Genomic DNA, 23412 nt, shown 5'->3' with positions numbered 1-23412 from the left:
AAAAAAGAAATGTTCGAATTATCCTTGCTTTTCAATAATCAGTGCCACATCCGGTCCCGTGGTACTCGAATAATCGGGGTTCTACTTTAGTAAACATATCACGTAAATAATATTGCTAAAATACTTATTGAGGAAACCAAGTTGGTTTTTCTTAATATACTTTTAAACTATTGTAATTAACTATATATAATAATTAGTAGTAATGATTCATCAATTAGTAATCCTCATCTTTACTTTTCGTACAATGATATATATAATTAACTAATGGACAAGTCCAACTCTGTATCACTAAATGAAACTTTTAATAAATTTATGTTACCCATTAATGTTATTTGAATTAGTTTCAAATTTATTTTGTTGGAAGCTACGTGTCTTTTGTTTTAAATAAACGTGGATCAGGTAAGTTTTTCTGCCATTGAAATATGGTATAATTTTTTAATATTAAAGGTAAACCTTAGTTTTAGAAAGATAAAGATTATTAGATGAAGATTTTAGCCCTAAATTGAATATTTCATTACCCTTATGTTAGACACTCTGCGGATGTGATTCTTTCAGTCATGTCCTATTCTCATCTCATATCTCATATTCATTACCCATTCGTTTGTATTTTAGACTTTTGTATGTTCTCGTGACGCTTGTGATTTTTCTTTTCAAATCGGTTTTTATAGTTGTTATTTTGAATGACGTTTTATTTCTGTTGTGTTGTCTTCAGCGTCTGCTTAGTTCTCGATTTTTTGGATCGTGGTTCCGCTGTCTTTATTGGTCGAATCGCTCTTTACAAATTCTAGACTAGACCTCTGTATTTTTTTCTGTTTTCATATATTGTAGTATTTAGGCAACTTGCTACTCTTGCAACTTTGAGACTTCTTTTCTTACTATCTTCTCAGTATTAACACAGCCGAAAACCTCAATACTATAATATCTCAACATTATTTATTCTATTTTTTTCATCTACCACTAGCTTACATTTGATGGCTTCTTTTGGTATAGCTATGCATTAGGTTTTTTAAGAGACGGTCATGGTTAATATCCTTGTTGTTTAGTTAAATTTGTCTTCGCAGATCATCTTCATTCGCAAAGTAGGTAGACCGCGTTATCTGCAAAGCAAATCTCTTTATTGCGCTGATTTGTGTACTTACTATATTGTTAGTAATTGCTGATAAGGTAATACTACATTAACAAGTGTCGTACAAGAGTGTCCCCTTGTAGTACACGTAAGTCTATGTTGATATTTTCCGTATTTAATTTCCCCTGTTATGACCCATCTATTCTTCGAGGATTTCTGAAAATATATAGATAGTAGGTGCAGTTTAATATCATATTTAAGAACTTTTTCGATCAGTTACATTAAATAAATTTACAACAATTATGTTCGACTTCAATTTTCTAAAGCCTTACTGGTATTTTTCGAATAGGTTTTTTCTATTATGTTTCTCAAGATAGTCGGCAATATTTTGTATGTAGTTTTCGATATTATCATCCCGCTGTACTTGTTGATCGTTGCCGAGTGCGTCTGACTACCATTCATCTAGTCACCGCTTTCTTGATTATTTGTTTTATCTGTTGATTATCGAGTCTCATATTACTTTAAAGTACTTTACGTCACCCACCAGATTTATATCTTACACATTCACGCTAGTGGACCTAATCCCTCTAAATATCTCCTTCCAGTAAATTTCATGATTTTGAACTTCTAAGATTTATGATAAGCTCGACACTTAAGGTCTATTCTATAACTATAGCGAGAATCTGTTGCATTATATCTATGACTGCCCAGGTCATGTCCATAGCTCAGGTCATACTATTTGTCATTGCTGAGTCTAGCTATCAGCAGATACATGACCAAATTTCACAAAAAAAAAGAAAGAAGATAAAACTACTTTCCTTCGACAACTTCTGGCTACCTACGCTGACACTGTGTCGTCAGTACCGTTGCGAATATTACACGGTTCCTTAGCATTCAGTCTATCCATATGCAGCTTATTTTATCTATTCTATTGGTCAACGCCCATATGATTGTTTCATGGTAGATGTTGTCTAATGCTTCCTTTATATTGAAAAATACACCAAACATCATGTCTTGATTTTACAGAACGTACTTTACCTCCTGCACAAAATGGTCCATTCCCGATTGGTAAAAAAACCTTCTCTACATGCATACTGTTCCTGATTTATTGAAATTTCAGCCAATCTCTCTCTTCAGTGCTGAGCTCTTGGAGGGAGTGATCATCGTGATGTCGTGTATTGTCTGTCTCCAAAGATTTCTGTCTCTGGCCATTTCTTTTAACTCATGCATATGTCTTTTGCATATTTTTGTAATTTGGTTGATCCATCTTATTGGGGATCTTACTCGTGATCTTCGGCCTTCTATCTTTCCTTGGATAATAAGTTTTTCTATGTTTTCTGTGTCTCCTCTCATAACATGTAAAAAGTCTATTAATTATTGGAAAAGAACTTTACTGGAGTGCCGTTTGCTGACTTTTAGCTCATTTAAAATTGAATTTTTTATTCTGTGGTCGACTCACGAAATTCGTAACATTTTTCTCCAGCAGGACATTTAAATGGCGTCTATCTTTCTTTTTTCACTTGTCGTAGTGTCCAAGATTCACATCCATATGTTAGTTGATCAACCTTATTTTAAGAGTTCTTGAAATTTAAGAGTCCTCCATATTTTGGCCATTTTTCCTACGGCAACATTTGCTAGATCATATCGACGTTTTATTTTTTCCTGTAGTGACCTTGTATTTGTGATCAATGATCTCATATATAAGTATGAGCTCCCAGCCTCAAACCGGTCATTAGTGATTATGTTTGGATGATTGTAATGTAGTCTATTCGCTATCATGATCTTTGTCTTTAATATGTTTAACTGCAGACCAAATATTTGACTTTACTCGTATAAGATCGGTTAAGTCTTCCTGACTATTTGAAGGAGAGCTGGGCTGTGTTATCTGCATGATGTAGACTGTTTATTTTTCGGCCATTTATTTAGATACCCTTTTCCCATCCTTAGAGCGCTCTTCTCATAATATGCTCCCCATATATATTAAATAATTGTGGAGACGGTACACATCCTTGTCTGATAACTTGTTCTGGTTGGAAGTCATTTGAGAGTGCTAAGCACTTTACCTGTTTTAGTAATGTGGTCATATAGTTAAGTTATAAGTGAATTTGAGTGTTGTGGTACGCCTACTGTTTTTAGTACCTGCCATAAGTGTTGCCATTTAACAATATTTCTCTATTCACTAAATTTTCTATTATTCTTTTCAATGTTCAGAAGGTATTCTCTAGTACCTTTACCTTTGGTAAATCTAAATTGCTATTGGGGCAATTTTCTTTGTAGAAAAGTTTTCAGTCTTTCACTAATTATGTGTAGCATTATTTTACTGACATGTGAGATAAGAGAGATAGTTCCAGAGTTGTTGCATTTATGGAAGCTTCTTTTTTAATGTATTATCTTTATTGTAGATTTTGTCCAGTCGTCAGACCATTGCTTGGAATGCCATATTTGTTACAGAGCCAATATACCATTCCTAATGTGCCTGTCTAGTAGTTTATCTAGAGCCTTTCGTACAAATGACATCATGCTTGTGAGCCTCAGCGACTTAGTTTTTTTGTATCCTGTTTTTTCAGGTTTGGGTATAAAAGCCACAGTAATGAGACTGTTTTTGGTATGTACGCAGTCCTAAGGTACCCTATAGTATCCTACATTTTTTTGTACAGAAGGTCGTTTCCTTTTTGTAAAAGTATTCTTCTTTTTGCCTGGCCACACAACACGGGGTCAGTCTTAGCGCTATCGCTCTCCATATTATACGATCTTGTGCTTCAATTTTTCATTGTTGTACCCCAATCCTGGATCTAACCAAAATCTGCTTCGACATCATCTATACATATTTTCATGGGGCAGCTTAATACTCTTCTACCATCTGGTTTCAAAAATACTGTTTTTAATACTCTGTTGTCCTCCTACGGTTAGCTTTTAAATGTCTGATTATGTTTTCACTATCATACAGATACCATTTTAGCATTCTAGTGTCTTCTTCAATCTCGTGTTATTTTATCTCGTTAAGGTTCAAATAACGTCCTGAGAGCCTTTCTTTAAATTTATGAATGTAAAAGAAAAGTACTTTAAAAGTGTATAAAGCATTTAAGCCCTGGCTAAGCGCTTTCGGCTTACAAAGCCATCTTCAGAGTTATGCTACGCACATGATAACTTATTGTGAGTAATTATTAGCATGTAACAGAGTTTTAACTTTTGTCAAATTATGAAATACCAGCTTTCTTTCAAGTATCAGCAGCTTATTTATTTCCTGTTGCTTGTGAGTTCAGGTTTCACTGCCATAAGTAAAAACTTGGCGAATAATTGACTAGTAGAGTATTATTTTAGGTTGTGTTTTCAACAGAGTAGTCTCTCTCTTTTAAACAGAGATGTCTTTCAACATTATCGCAATAATGTTAAAAGAGAGTATAATGCTCTATTTTTAGTAATTATTCTTGCTGATATGTCTTTTTCTGGGTTGTCATCTGTGATTTCGGCCGCCAGATACTTATTTCTATTTATAGAATACTATTTCGTCTATTTCTTAACTAACTAACTAACTATTACTCCTTTACTATTTTGAAGTTGTGGTTATTAAGAGATGTTCTGATGTTCTGTCTAATTCTGGGCCTTAGATTTTTGGTTATTATCATATATTTAGTGTTTTCCTCGTTTATTTGGATACCAAGATTACCTGCTTCTTCCTCTTGTTCTGAAAATACCTCTAGCGAGTCCCTTGTAGAATGAGCTACTGTACCTTTCTTTTGCCATTCATTTTATCCTCGACCATTAGTTTTCTAGGCTGGCTATGTATCCCAAAACAAATCTAAAGATCTATTTGAGTGGAAAACGTGTGTAAAATCCCTGATAGGAAAATTTTTAACATGTAATGTGTAGTATATTGTTTTTAAAATTTCCAAGATTAAAAATATATTCAATTATATTTATTATGATTCTATCAATCACTATTAAAAATTTTCCGTAAAAATATATGCATTTTGTGGAACAATTATTTCATCACTAATATTAGGGACCAGCTACTTAACAAAGTACAACTTACAGAATATCTAAAAGAAAAACTCATAATTGTATTCGTAATACAAGAGATTAAAATGAAACCAAATTAAAATAAAAACAAAAAGTTAGCATAACCAAATAAAATATCTCATGAACTGCTACAATATGGCATTGGCATACGAAATCACAAGATTCATGATTTTAATTAATATTTAATAACTAATTAAAAACATAATAAAGTCATAAATATCTATAGATTAAGTATAGCAGTATCCATTGTTATTAAAAGAGATAAGCATACACCTTCCAGTTATAGAAGCATAATTCATATAAAAACAATAATTCTAAACTATTCGATGGCAAACGATTTTTTATCGATGACAAATATTTTCTTCCATTCTCTCTCACACACACCACAACAATTTTAAAATTGGCCACCATATTGATAGTTAACAAAATAAATACTTTCACAAATATAGCAGAACAACAACAAGACTTTTCTTCTTCTTATTCTTCTTCCTCTTTATAAGCAATTCTGCTGGTTCATTGGCGGATTAATACCTCTATGGAAGGTTGCCACTCTATCTTTTGCACGGTCATCTGGTTACTTCTTCAATATCATGTCAGGATAACAGAATTTTTAACCTGGATTATCATGTTTTTTTTCTTGATGTGCCTATCCGTGACCAATAGCAATATTGATCTTATTTGCAGCAGAGCGGAAAAGCTGCACAGATATTTTGTTGAATCAGGTTCTGAGGTTCGTTGACCACGATGTTCTTCTTCTTTCTGGACCTCGCTTTCAAATATTATTTGTTATAGGATGGCTTGCAGGAGGGATTATCTGGATTCATTTCACATAATGTGTTCGAAGTATTGTAATTTTCGAGATTTGATGGTGGTTAGTACTTCTCTGTTCTTTTTTATTCTTCTGAGGCTAAAAACCTCATCATTTGTGACTCGGCGAGTCCACACGATCTTAAGTACTTTTCGATATAGCCACATCTCAAATGCTTTCAGCCTTTTGCACATATCTTCGTTCAAAGTAAACGATTAAACACTACAAAAAAGGACATAGATAATGTATCATCGCATCATTCTTACTTTTATACCAAGAGAGAGCTTGTAACTCTTGAAAAAGGCAACCACAATATCCGGTTAAAGGTTCTAACTTTTTCGATGCGCGCACTTATCTCCTAGTTATTGGTCCATTCTTCATTTATTATGATGCCAAGGTAGTTGTAGTGTGCCACTCTTTCTTCTGGAGTTTGGTTGGCCTTCTGTTATCTTGATTATTATCATGAGCTTGGTTTTCGTTACGTTTACATTGAGTCCATATTGTTAACTGTAGTACGTGACTTTGTTCACAAGTACTTTTAGGTCTTCTAGGTTATCCGGAAATACTATGGTGTTATCCGCATATCTGATATTCTTTAACCGGTACCCATTTAATAGAATGTCTTTTACAGTTTCGTGAAAAGCTTCGATAAATATTCTTTTAGGGTACATATTAAAGATTTTAATAGACAAAATACAGCCTTGCCTGTATTTAGTAAAGTAATGAAAATGGATAATTTCGGAAATGAGTTGAATATTACTACTATTCGATACAAAATAAATCCAAATTCGTTATTCGGCAATTTTTTGGACCGCTAAAAACGAATATCATGACGGTGGTGGTCTCCGATGCTCCTGATACCTAGAACGGGCTTTGTCTCCTGGAGTTTTGTGGAAATTTGATACAAAATCAGTGAAATTCGTAACTCGGTGATTTTTAGGCTGGCAGAACACTAATATTATGTCGGCGATGGCCTTTGAGGCATCTGGTGCCCACGACGAGAAACTTTTCCTTTAGTTTTATGAAAATTCCATACAAAATCAGTCCACATACATTATCTAGGGGTTTTTGAGGTCGCTAACTACGAATATCATAACGATATTCCGATGCAAAAACTTTAAGAGACCAGCCCTGTTATGAACTCAAGGTGCCTCAGACACCATCGCCGAAATGATATTAGTAACCCCCCTGAGTAACGAGTTTACACTGATTGTGTATCGAATTTCTACAAAACTGTAGGAGGCAAGACCCGTCCTGAGCATAATGTGCTTTGCAGACCATCCCCCACATGATATTAGTGTTCAGCGTCCCCAAAAACTCCTGAGTAATTATTTTGCACTGATTTTGTATCGAATTTCCAAAAAACACCAGACGAGGTACAGGTACACTGGGTGCCTAGGAGAACATCGCTGTCATGATATTTATGTTCAATGACCACAAAAACCTCAAGTAGTAATATTGGAAAATGCATTTTATATATTTATACAGATATTATTTCATTAGTATTTATATTTATATTATCAGTATTTTTATTTGTTTTAGTACTAAAATTAACTAAAATGTCAGGTATATGGAATACACTTGATTACATAGCTCGAAAAAAGGAAATTGCTTTGGATAAAGAAAATTTATTATCAAGTGAAAAATTTGAGAAGACAAAACATAGTTTACGAGAAACGGATATCGTTAAAGAAGAGAGTTTAGTTCAGTTTAGAAATTGGATTCAACAAAACCGAGATATTCAAAACTGTATATTAGGTACGTACTATTAATTTTTAGTTTTTAGTTTGTAGACAATAACAATATAGGTTCTGAAATTGTTTTCTTGTGGCATGTGTAAGTTAACTATTTTATTGTAAGTTAATTATTGTTTAACCCTCCACTAGTTGCGTATAGTCTCACAGACCGACAGACACTGTAAATATCCATAAAAACCAAAATAAGCTTGCAAAAGTCCGCTGCTGTAGTAGTTCCCCTGCTTCATTTGACTCATTCGTTTCATCGAGACTGTCGACACTGTTAGTTAGTGTGATATTGTTCGGTCAGCAGTTAATATTAGTCTCAAGCATCGACAAGACTATTTACACACTATCGTAAACACCGAACGCAAACAAGGCAAAGAACGCAATTAAATTATAACCGTAATTACATGCCAATCTCTTATAATTTTGGTATTTGTAGATGAATACTTATGAAAAGGATCCGCAGCGACTTCAATATTTGTTAGAATCTGCCGCCACAGACACTGAGCAGTTGGACCATGATTCTGACCAAGATAAGATTTCCAGTCACCAGCTAGCAAATTGTTCTTCCAACCAAATTGTCGAAAAAGATGAAGAATATTTGGATTCCGAGTCGGAATGTGATGAAGCAGATTGCATTCAGGACACTCTAGAAGTTTAAGACTCAGAGGAAGAAACTAATATTGCATATTTCGAGCCGTTAGTTAGCAATACTTTAAGTTTTTTGGGTAAAAATAGTCAAACAAAATGGAAAAAAAATATCTGATGATCTGAAAATAATATAAAAGTACCAAGTATAGGTATACGAAAAACTTGAAAACTCCCATTGCAATTTGAAAACATTTCTATTCAGAAGAAATTACTAATACAGACGTTTTACATACTACCTAAATGATTGAGAGTATTCAAGCAAATTTTGCAAGAGACAGGGATGCAAATTTTACAAATCCAGATAAAATTTATGCACTTCTGAGTTTACTGTATTTGACTGGAAAGTACAAGGCGAGTCACCTCAATTGAAACGATTTTTGATTTGTTTGTAGAACGATGTCGTAAAGGATATTATAATTCATTTCACTAATTGTTACAATTAATGAAACGCTTTTGGGATTTTGTGGGAAATGTAATTACCATCAGTATATTCCGTCGAAACCAAGAAAATACCGTATAAAAGTTTCTAAAATGTACTATTACAGTAATTTGGAAGTGTATGTTGGTCTTCAACCAGAAGGATCTTACTATACTATCAAACAGCGTTCAAGATGTTGTCACGAGGCTCTCACAAGGAATTCAAAGAACCAATGGGAATATCACAATGGACAATTGGTTTACTAGATTGCCACTATTTAGACCACTTTATTAAAAAAAGTGACAGCTGTAAGCACTATCCGCAAAAATAAGCGAGAACTACCCTTGTAGTTTACTGTTCCTGCAACCAGACCAGTAAAATCTAGCATGTTTGGATTTTACTGTAAATGTTCATTTCTATCATACATTCCTAAAGCAAAAAAAAATAATATGATACTTTTGTCCACGATGCATCACAATGATGATTTGAGGCGTTGAGCGCAATAGTGGCTCAAACCTGTGATATTCAATTCGTGGGCACCATTCATATTCATCCATATTCATGTGGGTACTAAGAAATACTGAAATGAATTTGTTTGCTAATTTTTTTGTCGTCTGGCTTTAAGGTCTGGAGATGTTGAGAAACCTGTTAATGAAACTTTTAACTTCGTCAATTTTTAAAGTACAAGTCTTATTTCCCGACGTTGCTTTACCACAAAGTGGTTTCAGATATTTATTTGATATAACTGCCCTAGTTATTCTTCCTCAGTAACCCCCAATAAAATTTTAAACAACTGTTTGCAAACCTTATGCTCTTGTCCATTTTCCTCTGATAAGAAGTAGTATCTTGTATTTTTCTTTTTCTTAATATCGAGTGTGCAATACGAACGCTCTTTTTCAAAAACTGGTATTGTAAAATTTTTTTAATATAGTTTCGCGGCGTGCTTTTACATTTAGGTATTCATTAAACACCTAAGTAATATTCATCGTTAGAAAGCATTATAAGAAAACTTGACACGAAAAACGGTTTACTGATTTCTGCACTGTAAACTTTCCGTAAACACTGTAAACTTTCAAATACTACTGATTCTGAATTACAGATTAAATCCAAATGCAAAAGGGGCCCAAAGTGGCTTGGGCTGTTTTTGCACTAGAAATTATCTAAATGATATATGCAAATGCATCAGTGAAGTGCACTGACATCTCTCGGCTAGGAAACTAAATTAGGGTTAGGCTGTTATTGTTTTACAAACTTTGCAATATTTATAGGCCGTTTCTGATAAAAAATGAAATTCTGAAAATTTGTGGGTTGGGCCACTATTGCGCTTAACGCCTCATTCAGATTTAGATACAGGTGATCTTTTGAAACAACCAATAATAATAACGGATTATAATTCCACAAACAGTGGTGTTAATATAGTGGCCAAGCTAAAGGTGAACTATAACTGTGCTCGCGGTACCTGAAGGTGGCCTGTAGTAATATTTTATGCGGTATGCGACTATTGCTGGTATAAACAGCCAAATTATTACCGCAGCTAATAATCCGAATGATGAAATGTTAAGAAGAAATTTCATTCATAATCAATCATATGACCTTTTTACTCCACATATGCTAAAAAGGGTTCAAGTCACCACATATTCTAAGACTGGTGCGGTTACGTCTAAAAGAATTATTAAACCAAGATACTACCGAAGCTCCAGTTGAAATAAAGCAAATTGGCAGATACAAATTTTGTGAATTTCAGAAGAACCGATAAACGAAATAAAGATGCGAATATTGCGGGGTTTATTATATTTAGAACACCTATTTGGCATAAGGACTGTAAATAATTTAGTTTATCTTTGTGGTGCTGTTTTTAGTAGTTTGCTACAGAAATGTTTTTTATTTTTTTTACAACTCAGTTTTAGAGCTGCCTCTTTTCATTTTGTTTGTCCTTTTGCGAGGGTGTATTTTTAATTTAAATAAAAACTGGTTAAAAATATGTAGTGCTATAATTTTTAATCTTAAAAAATTAACATAATTTGTAATTACAGAATGTTTTTACCCAGCACAACCGGTCTCAGGGACCGCACCAACCAGAGTATCCTAAATTTATCACGCGACAAATGTAGGGTTAATAAATAATTGTGATAAGAATTATATTAGACATTTATTGTATTATACTCAAAGTTCACATATGGATGAGGTGCATCACTCTGTTTGATGTGTATTAACTATAATTATCAATATTTTATACCAAAGTTTTGAACTTTGAATTGTATACGAATATATGATAAATTGTATATTTGTCTTGATAATTACTATGTATTTGTTAACCATTAAAAAAAGCCTTAAGGGATAACAATTTTTATTTTTAGATGACAGTTTCCTATTAAGGTTTCTTCGTGTCAAAAAACACAGTATTCCAATGGCTCAGCAGACTCTTTTAAAATACCTTAACTTTAGGCAAAAATTCAGTCATGTGTTGTGCAATTTGGATTATAAAGAAGAAAAAACCAGTGAATTAATTGATGCTGGGTAAGTATTAACCTTAGTAATGGTTTACTTTTATTGGTACTTAACGGTAACCATACTTAATCATTCTGTAAGGCGTGTATGATGAAATAACTGTATGTTAATATAGGTGTAGAATAAATCGCCAAATTTCTTATGCAAACAGGAGTGCATGAGATTAAATTCTATATTAATTTGTTCTTTTTATGAATGAAACAAAAAGGAGAGTATTAAAGTTTTTATAGTTTAGGTAATTATCTGCAAGCTTGCTGACAGTATTACAGATAATTGCTAATTAGCTGCAATTGCAGCGACATTAATATAGTTTAGCTAAATCACAAAGGTTTAGCTATAAATAACAAAGCAATTTGAGTTTTAAATGTGTTGTGTGCTGTTTTGAATAATTTAGTTACACCAAATATTTCTGGTCAAAATTATTTCTTACCTAGTCAAGTTTTGACTTTGTAAAAAAATTATAATGAAGTAAACACTTCTGGTGTAAATGGAATATTTATAAAATTGCTAAAATAAAAATATCTAAAATGATTAAAATTTTCATCGGAACATTTTCCGACTTGTCATAGCATCAACAGTGAAACTTTAGCATTTGCAAATGGCCACTTTGAAAGGTGTAAAGACCTTTGGATTACATTTTAGAAATATTTTAAAAGTTAAAATTGATGCGCATAAAGTAGATGTTTTTAGATATAAATGAAAGACAATATATACTTACCATTTCTTGAAACGGTGATCACGTGTGAATTTGACCAAAGATACCAGCTAACTTTTAGTCAGCCAAAACTTTTGACGTGAGGTTATAGTACTTACGTAGCCAGGACCAACGGCTTTAGGTGCCCGCCTAAACATAGGCGGCTCAGTTAACCTAAAAATTGAAAAATTTCTGGTACCTGTGCTGGATTGAACCCGGGCCGTCCGATTTGGTAGGCTAGTAACATAAATACTGAGCTAGACCTATCACACATTTTGACTTACTAAGACTTTTAGCGGCCCGCACGTAATTGGGAAAAACCAATTTTTTCAATTTTCTGTACACTTTGTAGTTGAAACCATTAGTAGGTTGCCTGTATTTTTGTCTTCCAGTTAGTCTTCAGCTTACTACTATGTGGTAAGTAAAGCGAGTACTAGCCATATTAGTTAAAGAAAGCGTTTTTATACAAAACTCATATACTTCATATAAAAATGAGTGAATAATGTTTCATCGAAATATCTACGAACTTTTGTTACTAAAACAAGAACAACTTCTAAACGGATCGAAGTATCTCGTTATATCCTGCTATATTTGACCCTATTTGAGTTACGTAGCACTTCTTGAAACAATATTAATAAATTAACAACTACTAAAACAAATAAAAAATAATTTTTGCTTTATTCCAGATACATAGTTGTTAGTCCTTTTAGAGATAGAGATGGAAGAAGAGTCATTTTTTATAATTTTAGTAAGTATTTAAGATCTTTAATTTATTAGCTTTAAATCTTGAATATGTTGCATGTGTGAGTTCATTTCAAATAGGTAAAAAGAAATAACACCTGTTACTCACCCAGGTAGTGTTAGGTTCCTAGAATCCTAACGAAGTTGTGCTAAGACGAAATGCCCGAGGGAGCTAGACCGTTGACACTTGGTCCCGTTACCAGTCCGAGATGGTCGGCGTCCAAATAAAAACCTCACCTCTGTCACTCAAGACATTAAGATGGAAGGGCTGGTTAAGGCAAAATATCTCTCCTGATGACCTGCTATCATCCGATTTCAATTCTTTCTTCCACACATTCATCGGGAAAACAGACATATAATACCTAAACAGCGAGAAAAAAGATACGGGCAGTCCTTGCATCTCTTTCTAAAGGTACTATTCCGACAACGACTGCAGACGACAGACAGCAACTGTAGATGGCATCAGCAGGTGCAGTATTAATTTGTCTGAGACTGATTCTAACTTCTGCCTGAAACTGCTGCCCGGTAAAAAGTCAGTTGCTGTGCCGCTCGACGGCAAACGACACACAACAACACAGTATTCCTGTTAATGTCGTCGTGAAGTTGAACAACATAGAAGTATTAACAGTCGAAGAAAGTGATTATTTTATTGATCTAGTGTCTAAATATCCCTGTTTATTCGACTGCAAAAATGCGAAATATAAAAATTCACATCTCAAAAAAAAATTTTTGAAAGGGGGATTCTCCAAAAAGTGAATAAAATCTTTCGATAAATGTTTCATAAGAGCCTTCTGCCAGTCTAGCTAAGTAAAATGGTTATTGGTTATGTAGGATTTCTCCTAAAGCAATAATACAATAACAAATCGTCATCTTCTTTTTCTTGCAGTAAAACTGCAAGAACTCTTGCATCATTTCGTAATCCATATTTTTTTATATAATACCTAACCTAAACTGTTTTATGCCGCTACATAACTGAAGTAGCTGCTGCTGACTTCGGAATCAATACGATAGCAAATCAGTCAAATCAATAGTCTGCAGTCATTGCTGGAATCATACCTTTGGCCCGGGTTTATCGACGACGTGACCTTTCAATTACCAAACAATCTCCAGTTAGAAGGTCACGAGGTCGAAAAATCCCAACTATTAGAAAGAGAAGCATGGATTGCTCCTGTTTTTTTTCTCTGTCTTACTTGGTGAACGGGTTTAGATTGCAACACGCAGTCTAGGTATTATATGTTTAAGTTTTTAGTGTACAAGTTCTAATCTAAAAGTGTCAAGTATAAGATGTATTTGGTATATTGTTGAGTGTTTATTACGGAATCCAAATTGATAAAAAGAAATAATTTCTTTTTGGCCGAGTATGGGTTTTATTCTTATTAGCGATATCTTTTCAAATAATTGGTCAAATAACGGTATTGGTATACATAATTATACTTTATTTACTGAGTTCCCGTGTTTGGGAGGCATGATTGGTTCAGATGTTTTCCACGTAATTGATACATCTTGTAACCTGAATACTGCATTTATAAGGTTTGTAAGTTTTGCGATGGCCTTCCTAGATAATTTTTGTAGTATTTATCCTGTTATTAACTCAAATATACCGGAGCCTTTTTGGGATTAATATTGTTTTTGATTATTTGGGGTAGTTCTTCTTTTGCCACGTTTTCCTGGTTTTTGTTCAACTTTGCACCAGTTCTTAAATTTCTTTGGGATAATTTTGAACTTTCTTAGTTCATTAGTTTTGATTGATTAATAGTAGTATTCAAGAGTAATCAGATCGGGGATCATAAACTTGGTCTTGGGATTGGGATACTTTCTATTGCAGCATGTAGCTTTCTATTGCATGTAATTCTCTACTCTTTACATTGATTAACCTTGAATCTGATACGGTCTTTTTAGCATAAAAGTCTGAACCAATGATAAATTTTTCTCCAAGCGTGTTGAGCAACTGGACGTAATTTTTTTATTTTAGATTATGTCGTGGTGGAAAATATGGAGCTTGTATTGTTAGGTCATATTTTTTTGTTTTGTCTGTTTGATGATGTTTATTTTGTGAAGTGTGTCTGCGATATTAAACATATATCAATTTTTTTTTGTAAGGAAAACAGTATCTGATACTGATGTTGTAGAAGGCCATTTCCGTTTCAATTATCCGCTCCAATGTAATATTCTTAACTGTTCCTTCATTTTATGATCTGATAGTTTCTATGCTATTTAGTCTTTTTAAGATTTTCTACTGAATTCTTTTTGCTTATTCATGAGTTATATTAATATTTGTAGGATGCTTGATATCAAATTGAGGCCATTCTCTACAATTTGTTTTGGCTCGTTACATACTATATGGGCTTATATTTGGATTTGGTTAACCTCTCTTGGTTAGTTTTGTATAAGATTCTCCATGTATGCTGCATTATTTTGTGGTATGGTTGTAGGATTCTGTTTGTTTCGTAGCTCTTGATGAGCTATAGCAATAGTGAAACCTCTATAATTAGCTGGATGGGCACCACCACAGTGTTATACATATTTGAGTTCTTTATTTGGTGGCTTTTCATAACCTTTTTGTTAAATGTTTTTTCTAAGCATACATTTCGGCTCCCTTCTACAATAATTTTGTGTATTTCCATACTTTTGACATCATGTGCATTGTGGAATTAATTTGGAGTTTCTGAAAACTTCTATGGTGATCTTGATGTGCAAAATTAATTTATTACTAAATAATATTTTGTTGTAATAATTTTCAATCTAAATGTATGTATAATAATTATATGTACCATGTAGCTATTTGTTTTTAAATATTTTAATTTATAATCCACAAGGAAACTAAATTCCTGTAGCTAGCTGTATACCATGTATCACAAAGAATTTTTCGAAATTCCTTCTGCGAGAAGCTACATCACATCGTGCTACATCACAGAACGTGCTACATCACAGAACGTTTTCGGAATTAATATTCCATCATCAGTGCTATCTGGATTGTACATGTTTGAAGTTACTAAATACATGAGTAAAAACTTAAGTAACTCAAAGTTAATTTAACAACATTTAAAGGGATTTTACCCATATATTTAGTGGCTTCAAACATGTACATGTTTGGTCATGGTTACAGAATGGGGAACAAAAAAATCCAAATATGTTGTGCAGATGACGCTGCATTAATCGCCGACACAGAAGACGAGCTCCAAAAATTAACACACATCTTCAATACAACAGCAAAGAAATACAATACGATAATATCAGCAGAAAAAACCAAACGTATGACAACATCTAAATACCCACTATGATGTAAAATCAAAATTATTGGGAAAATTACAAAGGAGAAAGCAAGGTTTAGATATCTGGGAATAGATATAAGATATAACTAGTTACGGAGATGTTGAAGAAGAAGTACGACAACAAAGCTTAAAAACAAGTAATGACACAATCTGGAAGAACAAACACCTAAGACAAGACACAAAAACAAGAATCTATAAAGCAGCAATTAGACCTATATTAACATACACGGCGGAGACAAGACCTGACACATCTAAAACGAGACCACTACTGGAAACAACAGAGATGAAAATACTTCAACGAATATCAGGGAAAAGTCTGTTGGATAGGGAAAGAAGCGAAAATATAAGAAGAGCATGCAATACAGAAGACATAAATATATGGGTTACAAAACGGAAACAGGAGTGGAACGAACACATTACTAGAATCGCAAAGGATAGGATAGTATGAATAGCACAAGATAAGTCACCAAATAGACGAAGAAGTATTGGCAGACCAAGAAATAGATGGTGCGATACTTTAAACAATTTAAGAGGCTAATCTTAAATAAAAAACAGGCTTTAAAGCCTACATACAAGAAGAAAGAAAAAGAAGAAGAAACATGTACATCCAGAGAGCACTGATGATTAAATAATAATTCCGAAAACGTTCTGTGATGTAGCCCCGGTTTTTAACGTTATACCTTTTATAAAGGAATTTTTAAATAAATTTTTTTTTTAATTTATGTTGTATAAATGTTTTGCTGGTACGTCAGTTAGTCAACTCTTCCAATACTTATGTTTATAGGACTGGTAGATCTTCAAAAAATGTCAAGTTTAGATGTGCAAAGAGCAGACGCAATTACTTTTGAGACTCTGGTAGACGAGGAAGAAACCCAAGTTATGGGTGTTACACATGTTATATGTGCACAAGGAGCTGGAGCTTCGTATGTACCATTGTTTACTGCAAATGAATTTGGTTACTTGATCAAATGGGGGGAGGTAAGCAACTATCTTTATGATTTACAAAATAAAACAAAAAGAAAGTAATAAGTCAGTAAGTAGCAAAAGTATTAAAAATAATTAAGTTGAAATACATATTTTTTCTTTTTTGTGGTCATTAACAATTTTGAACATTTTACCTACGTCAGTGTAATTCATTTGCATGAAACCTATTGTGAAATATTACGAAATTACTTGAAATGCTGAAAGTCTTCGTGTGCTTGAAAATTTCTAGACATAAATTTCTAGACATAAGTAGAATCTCACTAGTGTGGAACTTCAATAAAGCGACACGTCCAATAATCCGGCAATTTCTGCCCGCGTCACACACATTAAAATAGTTCCATAAAGTCATTGTGCCAGAAGTGAATAAGGTTATATAAAAACAAACTTGATCATAAAAGCTTTACTTGTACTTGACAATGTTCCAGGCGAATCAAATGAATAAGAACTTAGATCAAGAGATGGTAATATCCAACTATCTTCATACCACCAAACTGCATACATATGGATCAAAATGCCATCCAAAAATTCTTGTATCAAAATAAATTGCTCATGCTTGATGGTATTTAGAAATAAGTAGTCTCACTAATCTGGCACTTCAATAAACCCACACGTTTATTAATTCGGCAATTTCCGCCCGCGTCATCCTTGCAAAGTGAGTAAAGATAGAATCTCATTTATGTTGTGATCAAATGCTACTAGAACACACACATGAGATTTGTTAGTGATTGGTAAAGTTAAAAATTCCAGAGCTTTCAAAAGTATTTGTCTGCCAGTCTTCTACAGATTAAAAAGTTCCAATTGAAAAGTTGGATCACGAGTGAGGTATTAAATGAATGTTTCCATAAAGTCTTTGTGTCAGGAGTGAATAAGGTCATGAAAAAATCCAACTTGATCATAAAAGATTTACTTGTACTCGACAATGTTCCAGGCCACCCAAATGGACAAGAACTTAGATCAAGTGATGGCAATATCCAACTAACTTCAAAGCACCAAACTGCATACATATGGATCAAAATGACATCCAAAAAGTAAAATTCTTTTATAAAAATAAATTGCTTATCAATATTATTTCATAAGATAATGACATAACGCAGAGTCCTAAAATGTCCAACTTGGGTAGGCGAGTTGCTACCTTAAGTCCTTTAGAGAGTTTAGAGCCTACGATTCCAGACTAGTAATCCTCGTTGAGAGCTTACGTTGCCATAAAGTGAATCTATTTAATATTTTATAATCCTACATATTTATCAACAACAATTTAATCTAATACCAATTAAATAACATTTAAAGAATTTTCACTTTTATATTAAGTGGCTTTAAACATGCCTAGTAGCAGCACTGAAGATGTACTATTAGTCGAAAACGTTCTATGATTTAGCCCGTAAGGGTTATCTTAAATATATATACCTTTTTTAAAGGGTTTTTTAATAAACATTTTTTAAACGATATTACACCAGTGCTGAATGATGTACTAAAGGGTTTCGAAATATTTCTACTCCTCATCATGTTTTCAGTTACTAATGCAGGTCAACGCAAAATTTGTTTCTATCTAACATGGTTGTCCCTGATAATTATTAGGGAATGTGTGGACATGAAACATCTTATGCGTTAAGATTTAATTTCTTGGATGGTGTCACTAGTGTTATATATCTGTTTGATGTAGGCATTTGTGCTTATTCGATATTGGTCAGTATTCGGGTCGTGATAGGTTCCGAAGAATCTTCTGAAGATTTGCCTCTCCAAACATAAGTTTGTTTTCCATTGCTTTTGTTAGTGTCTCTATTCCATACATGAGCGCAGGTCTAATCACTCTTTTATATATCTTGATTTTTGAGGTTTGTATTAGGCTCTATTAGATGTAATAGTATTATGGATGTATAAAATACATCTGTTTGCTGAATTTTCCCTTGTATCTTTACAGGGATATCTCTATCTGCGTTGATCGTCGCTCCAAGATATTTAAAACACTCCACTCTTTCAAAGTTACATGGGTCTATTGTTACATTTTGCCCTATTGTATCTCGTCCCTTTTGTCTGTTAGTGCACATGTATTTATTTTTCTCTTTATTGACCATAATACCGTTTTTTGCGTTTATATCTATTTTGCTATAAAAGTTTTCTTTACAGTGGTAACAGTGTTTCCAACAATTTTAAGATCGTCTGCGTATGCTAATAGTAGTTTTGGTCCATTTACTGTCAACAGTTTTGTTTTAATTTGTGCTGTTCTTACTATTTTTTTCAGGACTATATTACAGAGGAGAGATGGCAGTGCGTTTCTTTGTTTTAGGCCATTGTTTATTTCAAACGACTCTGTGGGTTGATTGTCTATCCGTACTCTGGATCTACAGCTATTACACATATTTTAACAATCTGGATCAGCTTTATTAGAATCGAGAATTCCGTCATTGCATTACACAATTAATCTCTTTTATAGCTGTCGTATATTTAACGGAAGTCTAATAAGAGATTATGGATAGTTCTATTGAATTCCTAGCCTTTTTCAAGTACCTGCCTTAGGATAAAAATCTGATCTATTATTATTGGAGCACTTGGTTTTGTGTCCTTTTTTATGTATAGGGACTAGTACACTTTTTTGACATTTTGTTGCTTCTGCGTTCTTCAACTTGTTAATTGTTTGCAATTTTTAATCTATCTTTGGATCCTCTCTGGATCCTGGAGCCGATAGGTCCACCCTAAGGTATATCTCTTCTCCATGTTCTTCCTCTTGATGTATCTTTAGTAAACGTTTGAAATATTCTTGCCACGTTGGTAGTAATTCCTCTTCATTGATTATTAGGTTATCTTTATTTTTCCTGAGTAAAGACGTCAGGTCTAAAGCCTTTTTTCATTAGATAGCGATTTGTAAAATTCCCGACTGTTACTCTTGTCTATTACTTTCCGTTTCCTCATATTGCTATTGTTCATATTTTCTTTCTTCTCTATAATTCGTTTTCTTGTTTCTCGTCGTGATGTTGCATAATTTTCTTTTGTTTCAGTTGTTTTTGGTTGGATTATAATCTTTTGCTTTTCCTGTCTGTTTTTAGATAGTTTTTCTTGACATTATTTAAGTATCAAATCATTTCCTTGTTTTTTTCCTACTTTTTCAGATAATTCAGCTATCTCTGTTTTACATAATCAAATACTACGTAATGATTTTATTAATATATTTCATAATAGTTTAAAGCCAATTTACTTATAAGGAGGATACCAATATTGTGCTTTTTTTTAAAGAGATAAGTGAAAAATTTACTTATAAGGAGGATACCAATATTGTGCTTTTTTTTAAAGAGATAAGTGAAAAATTTCTTGTATTCATATATATTGTGCAATATTTTTTACTGTAGTTCATCCAGATTTAGCCTTACGACTCTCACTCCCTCAAAGGGGAAAAATCACTCATCCCAGATAGCTACGATATCAAAATAATTGAGCTCTGATGGAACGCTTTCCGTGTTATCGAGCCCTAGGTGACTGACTTGGTATGCTGGAGTATCTTCCAAAAATTTTTGTACACATCTGGACGTTGAGAGTAGTACAGCTTTCTGCATGGCCTCGTAGAGATGTTCATTTAGACCTAGCTTTTTTATGTTTTCTAGGAGGTTCTTCGGAATGACTCTAGTAGTATAGAGAATAATAGGTATTGTCTGTGTACTTTTCATTCTCCACTCTCTTCATATTTGAATTTCCAGATCATTGTACTTGGCGATCTTTTCGTTTTGTTTAATACAAAGGTTATTGTTGTTGGTTATCGCCACATCAATTAGTGTTGTTTATCACTTTAGTTTATGAAACAGTATGAGATCTGGTCTATTATGCGCCACTCTTTGGTCTGTGAAGTCAGTGGCGTCTCAGTATAGCTTGTAGTTGTCATTCTCAAGTATACTCTTAGGAACGTATTGATAATATGGAAGCTGGTTTGCTTGGAGAAGTCCCAGTTTGATGGCTATCTTTTGATGAAATATCTTTCCTACTGAGTCATGCCGTTCGTTATATTCAGTTGCAGCAAATGTCTGGCAGTCCCGGTTTGATGTTATATGATTTGACAACCATATCGGCATTTGTCATTTTGGACCTGAGGGTCTTTGACGACGATATATTTCAGGTAATTTTTGGTTGGTATAAACTGATCCTGAATAGCGAGTAATGAACCTTCTGTTTCAGGGAACATCTTTTCTGATGTCAGACAATAGTTCGATGCTATATTGTCGACATGATCTTGACTGACCTCATTGGAATGTCGCCTGTGCAGAGGTTTACCCAACCAGGTGTGCATTTTTTCGTCCCTAGAAAAATGGTTTATTGGCATTTCTGGTTCCCTCAGTTTATGCGGTGTTGTGTCATCTACTGCGCAAATCGCTCGATGTAAAGTAGATGTTTCAGCCTGCATCTGAAAATAAGTTCATAAATTAGTAATCTGTTTTTCTAATTGCTTACTTATATCCATTAGTAATCTTTCTCCTAAATACGTGTTTTTGTGCCTTTGTGACGTGTGTTTGTACTTTTCGCTTAAGATTTTCTATATCCGTTTTAATCCACTTAACAATACCAAATGAATAGCTAAGCGCGGAACATGCGTAGGTGTTTATTGCCTTAAACAAATTTACTGTTAAGAAAAGAGCGTAGCGGCTGTTTTACTCGTCATATGAACTCTGAAGTAAATTCGATTTTTATTTGTTTATGCTCAACTTTACGCGCTTGCTTTACTCCGAGATATTTATACGTGTAATTTTAACCTGTAGTACATTATTAATAATATTTATATTTTTAGCAATCTTTTCCAATGAGGCATAGACTGATATATCTTACTCACATCTCACCATTTATTAGACGTATTTATGAAATTGTAAAAGGTTTAATAAGCCCCAAATTAAGATCACGAGTTCATGTAAGTATACATAGTTGAAAATATTAGTAGTATGTTATACATTAGTCCTTAGTCCATTATCCACTAGTCCTTGCAAAGCGTCGATACTTTTCTATTCCTGTATACATTTTTTACTTTTTCTTTTTGACTTTAGATTTTTTGTGTAAATTAAACTCATCATGAATGTTTTGGAGGTGGTCAATTTTCTTGACAGATTCCTGTAGCCGTATCTCTCTTGCCTCTTCTATATTTATGCAAAATAAATGATGCGTTCTTATGTATTCTTTATGATAACCTTGAGATTTCGTCTTTTCCGTGAGAATAAATAATATGTTGTATGTCATCCAGTCTTTCTTTGGTTATTTCTCTTTGGGTTTTAATATTTCTACTACTCTTTTATTATTCATCGAGTCTTTGCTGTCATTATATGTAGACTCTTAGTTAATATTTTTATTTTATTTTTAATTAGCTGAGGATTTCCTTTTCTGATTTTCATTTTAAATCATAGGATGTAATCTGTTTTTATTTCATCTTTCGTCTATACTCTTAATATGTATTTTCCAAGCTGTAATTTTATACATTTTTTGTTTCGGTATATAGCTTTCTCAATTTTTTCGTCTTTTGGTGAGTTTCCTTGATTTTTTTATGTTTTATTTATCTCTTTATATTCTGTTATTTTATTTATAGGATAAACTTTTATATCCTTTACAATTCGTTTGATTTTGATAATAAACCTGTTTTAACTTTTATATATAGTTCCCAGACTTTTGACTCTCTACCTTATCTTTACCTTTACTTTGTTACATACATACATTAAATACATTCTTTCTAATAATTTTCATTCCATTTATCGTACCAAAAACCATTCTCAAATCACTGAATGTATATTATTTCTCTATATTTTTAAAAATTATTTTATTAATATCAAAATATTATTATTTATTTGTCTTTTTGATCGACTTTCATTGTTTTTTATTTACATTCTCTTGATTTTTGTTCTATTCATATTCATTAAAACTAATTTTTTAGTTTGATGATACTGCTGAAAAAATCAAAAAAGAACTAGGCACCCAGTGTCTACCTAAAGAGATGGGAGGTGTTGTACCTTTACAAGAAATGGTAGAATTATTTAAAGAAGAACTGGAATCCAAAAGAGAACGGATTCTTTCGTACGATAACATAAAACTGCTCAGTGATCAAGGAATAATAAGGAGAAAAAACCCTTCCATGGACAATATTGAAACTGGTAGTGTAAATGGTAGTTTTCGTAAATTAAATATTGATTAGCGTGTATTTATATACATATATGTGAACAGTTAGTAATATAGGTTAAAATATTTTGTAATTATTAGCATTTAATAAAATAAATATATGAAACATTTTTATTTTAGCATATTTTTTTTACAATTTGTTGCAAAAGGTTATTAGCATGCATGAAATGTGGGAAAGGAATAAAAAGTTAATATCAAATTTAAATACTCAGTCCTAAGCACGTAAAAAATAGAGAATTTTGGATGTATTATGCTTACTTAAACATTATTTAAAGGTATTAGGTAACTGTTGTTGTCGTTCTAGTACATAGAGAGGACAGCCTATTAATATATGGTGCACTGTTGGTTCACTATCACACACATAACACATCGGAGA

The 23412-nt window shown here is 33.0% G+C and overlaps 1 protein-coding gene across 1 annotated transcript; it reads left to right on the top strand.

Annotated features, from left to right (window-relative positions):
- Positions 1 to 248: 248 nt before the first annotated feature.
- LOC140438201 (retinaldehyde-binding protein 1-like) lies at positions 249 to 23146 on the top strand. Its single transcript, XM_072527911.1, has 7 exons — positions 249 to 399; positions 7437 to 7652; positions 11063 to 11222; positions 12594 to 12655; positions 16705 to 16898; positions 21670 to 21786; positions 22795 to 23146. Exons 2-7 carry the CDS (start codon positions 7454 to 7456, stop codon positions 23050 to 23052), a joined length of 990 nt encoding a protein of 329 aa, XP_072384012.1. The 5' UTR covers positions 249 to 399; positions 7437 to 7453; the 3' UTR covers positions 23053 to 23146.
- The last annotated feature ends 266 nt before the right edge of the window (positions 23147 to 23412 follow it).

The sequence above is a fragment of the Diabrotica undecimpunctata genome, chromosome 4 (genome assembly GCF_040954645.1).
Source record: "Diabrotica undecimpunctata isolate CICGRU chromosome 4, icDiaUnde3, whole genome shotgun sequence".
NCBI lineage: Eukaryota > Metazoa > Arthropoda > Insecta > Coleoptera > Chrysomelidae > Diabrotica > Diabrotica undecimpunctata.
The sequence above is the reverse complement of the archived record's forward strand: the minus strand, read 5'-3'. Positions and strand labels throughout refer to the sequence as shown.

What these genes read in the sequence shown, in the direction of transcription:
- LOC140438201 (XM_072527911.1), top strand. Translation starts at nt 7,454, where the DNA reads ATGTCAGGTATATGGAATACACTTGATTACATAGCTCGAAAAAAGGAA. An exon ending in TATTCAAAACTGTATATTAG is followed by an intron (nt 7,653 to 11,062) that starts GTACGTACTATT and finishes TTTTATTTTTAG; the next exon opens with ATGACAGTTTCCTATTAAGG. An exon ending in AATTAAGATCACGAGTTCAT is followed by an intron (nt 21,787 to 22,794) that starts GTAAGTATACAT and finishes CTAATTTTTTAG; the next exon opens with TTTGATGATACTGCTGAAAA.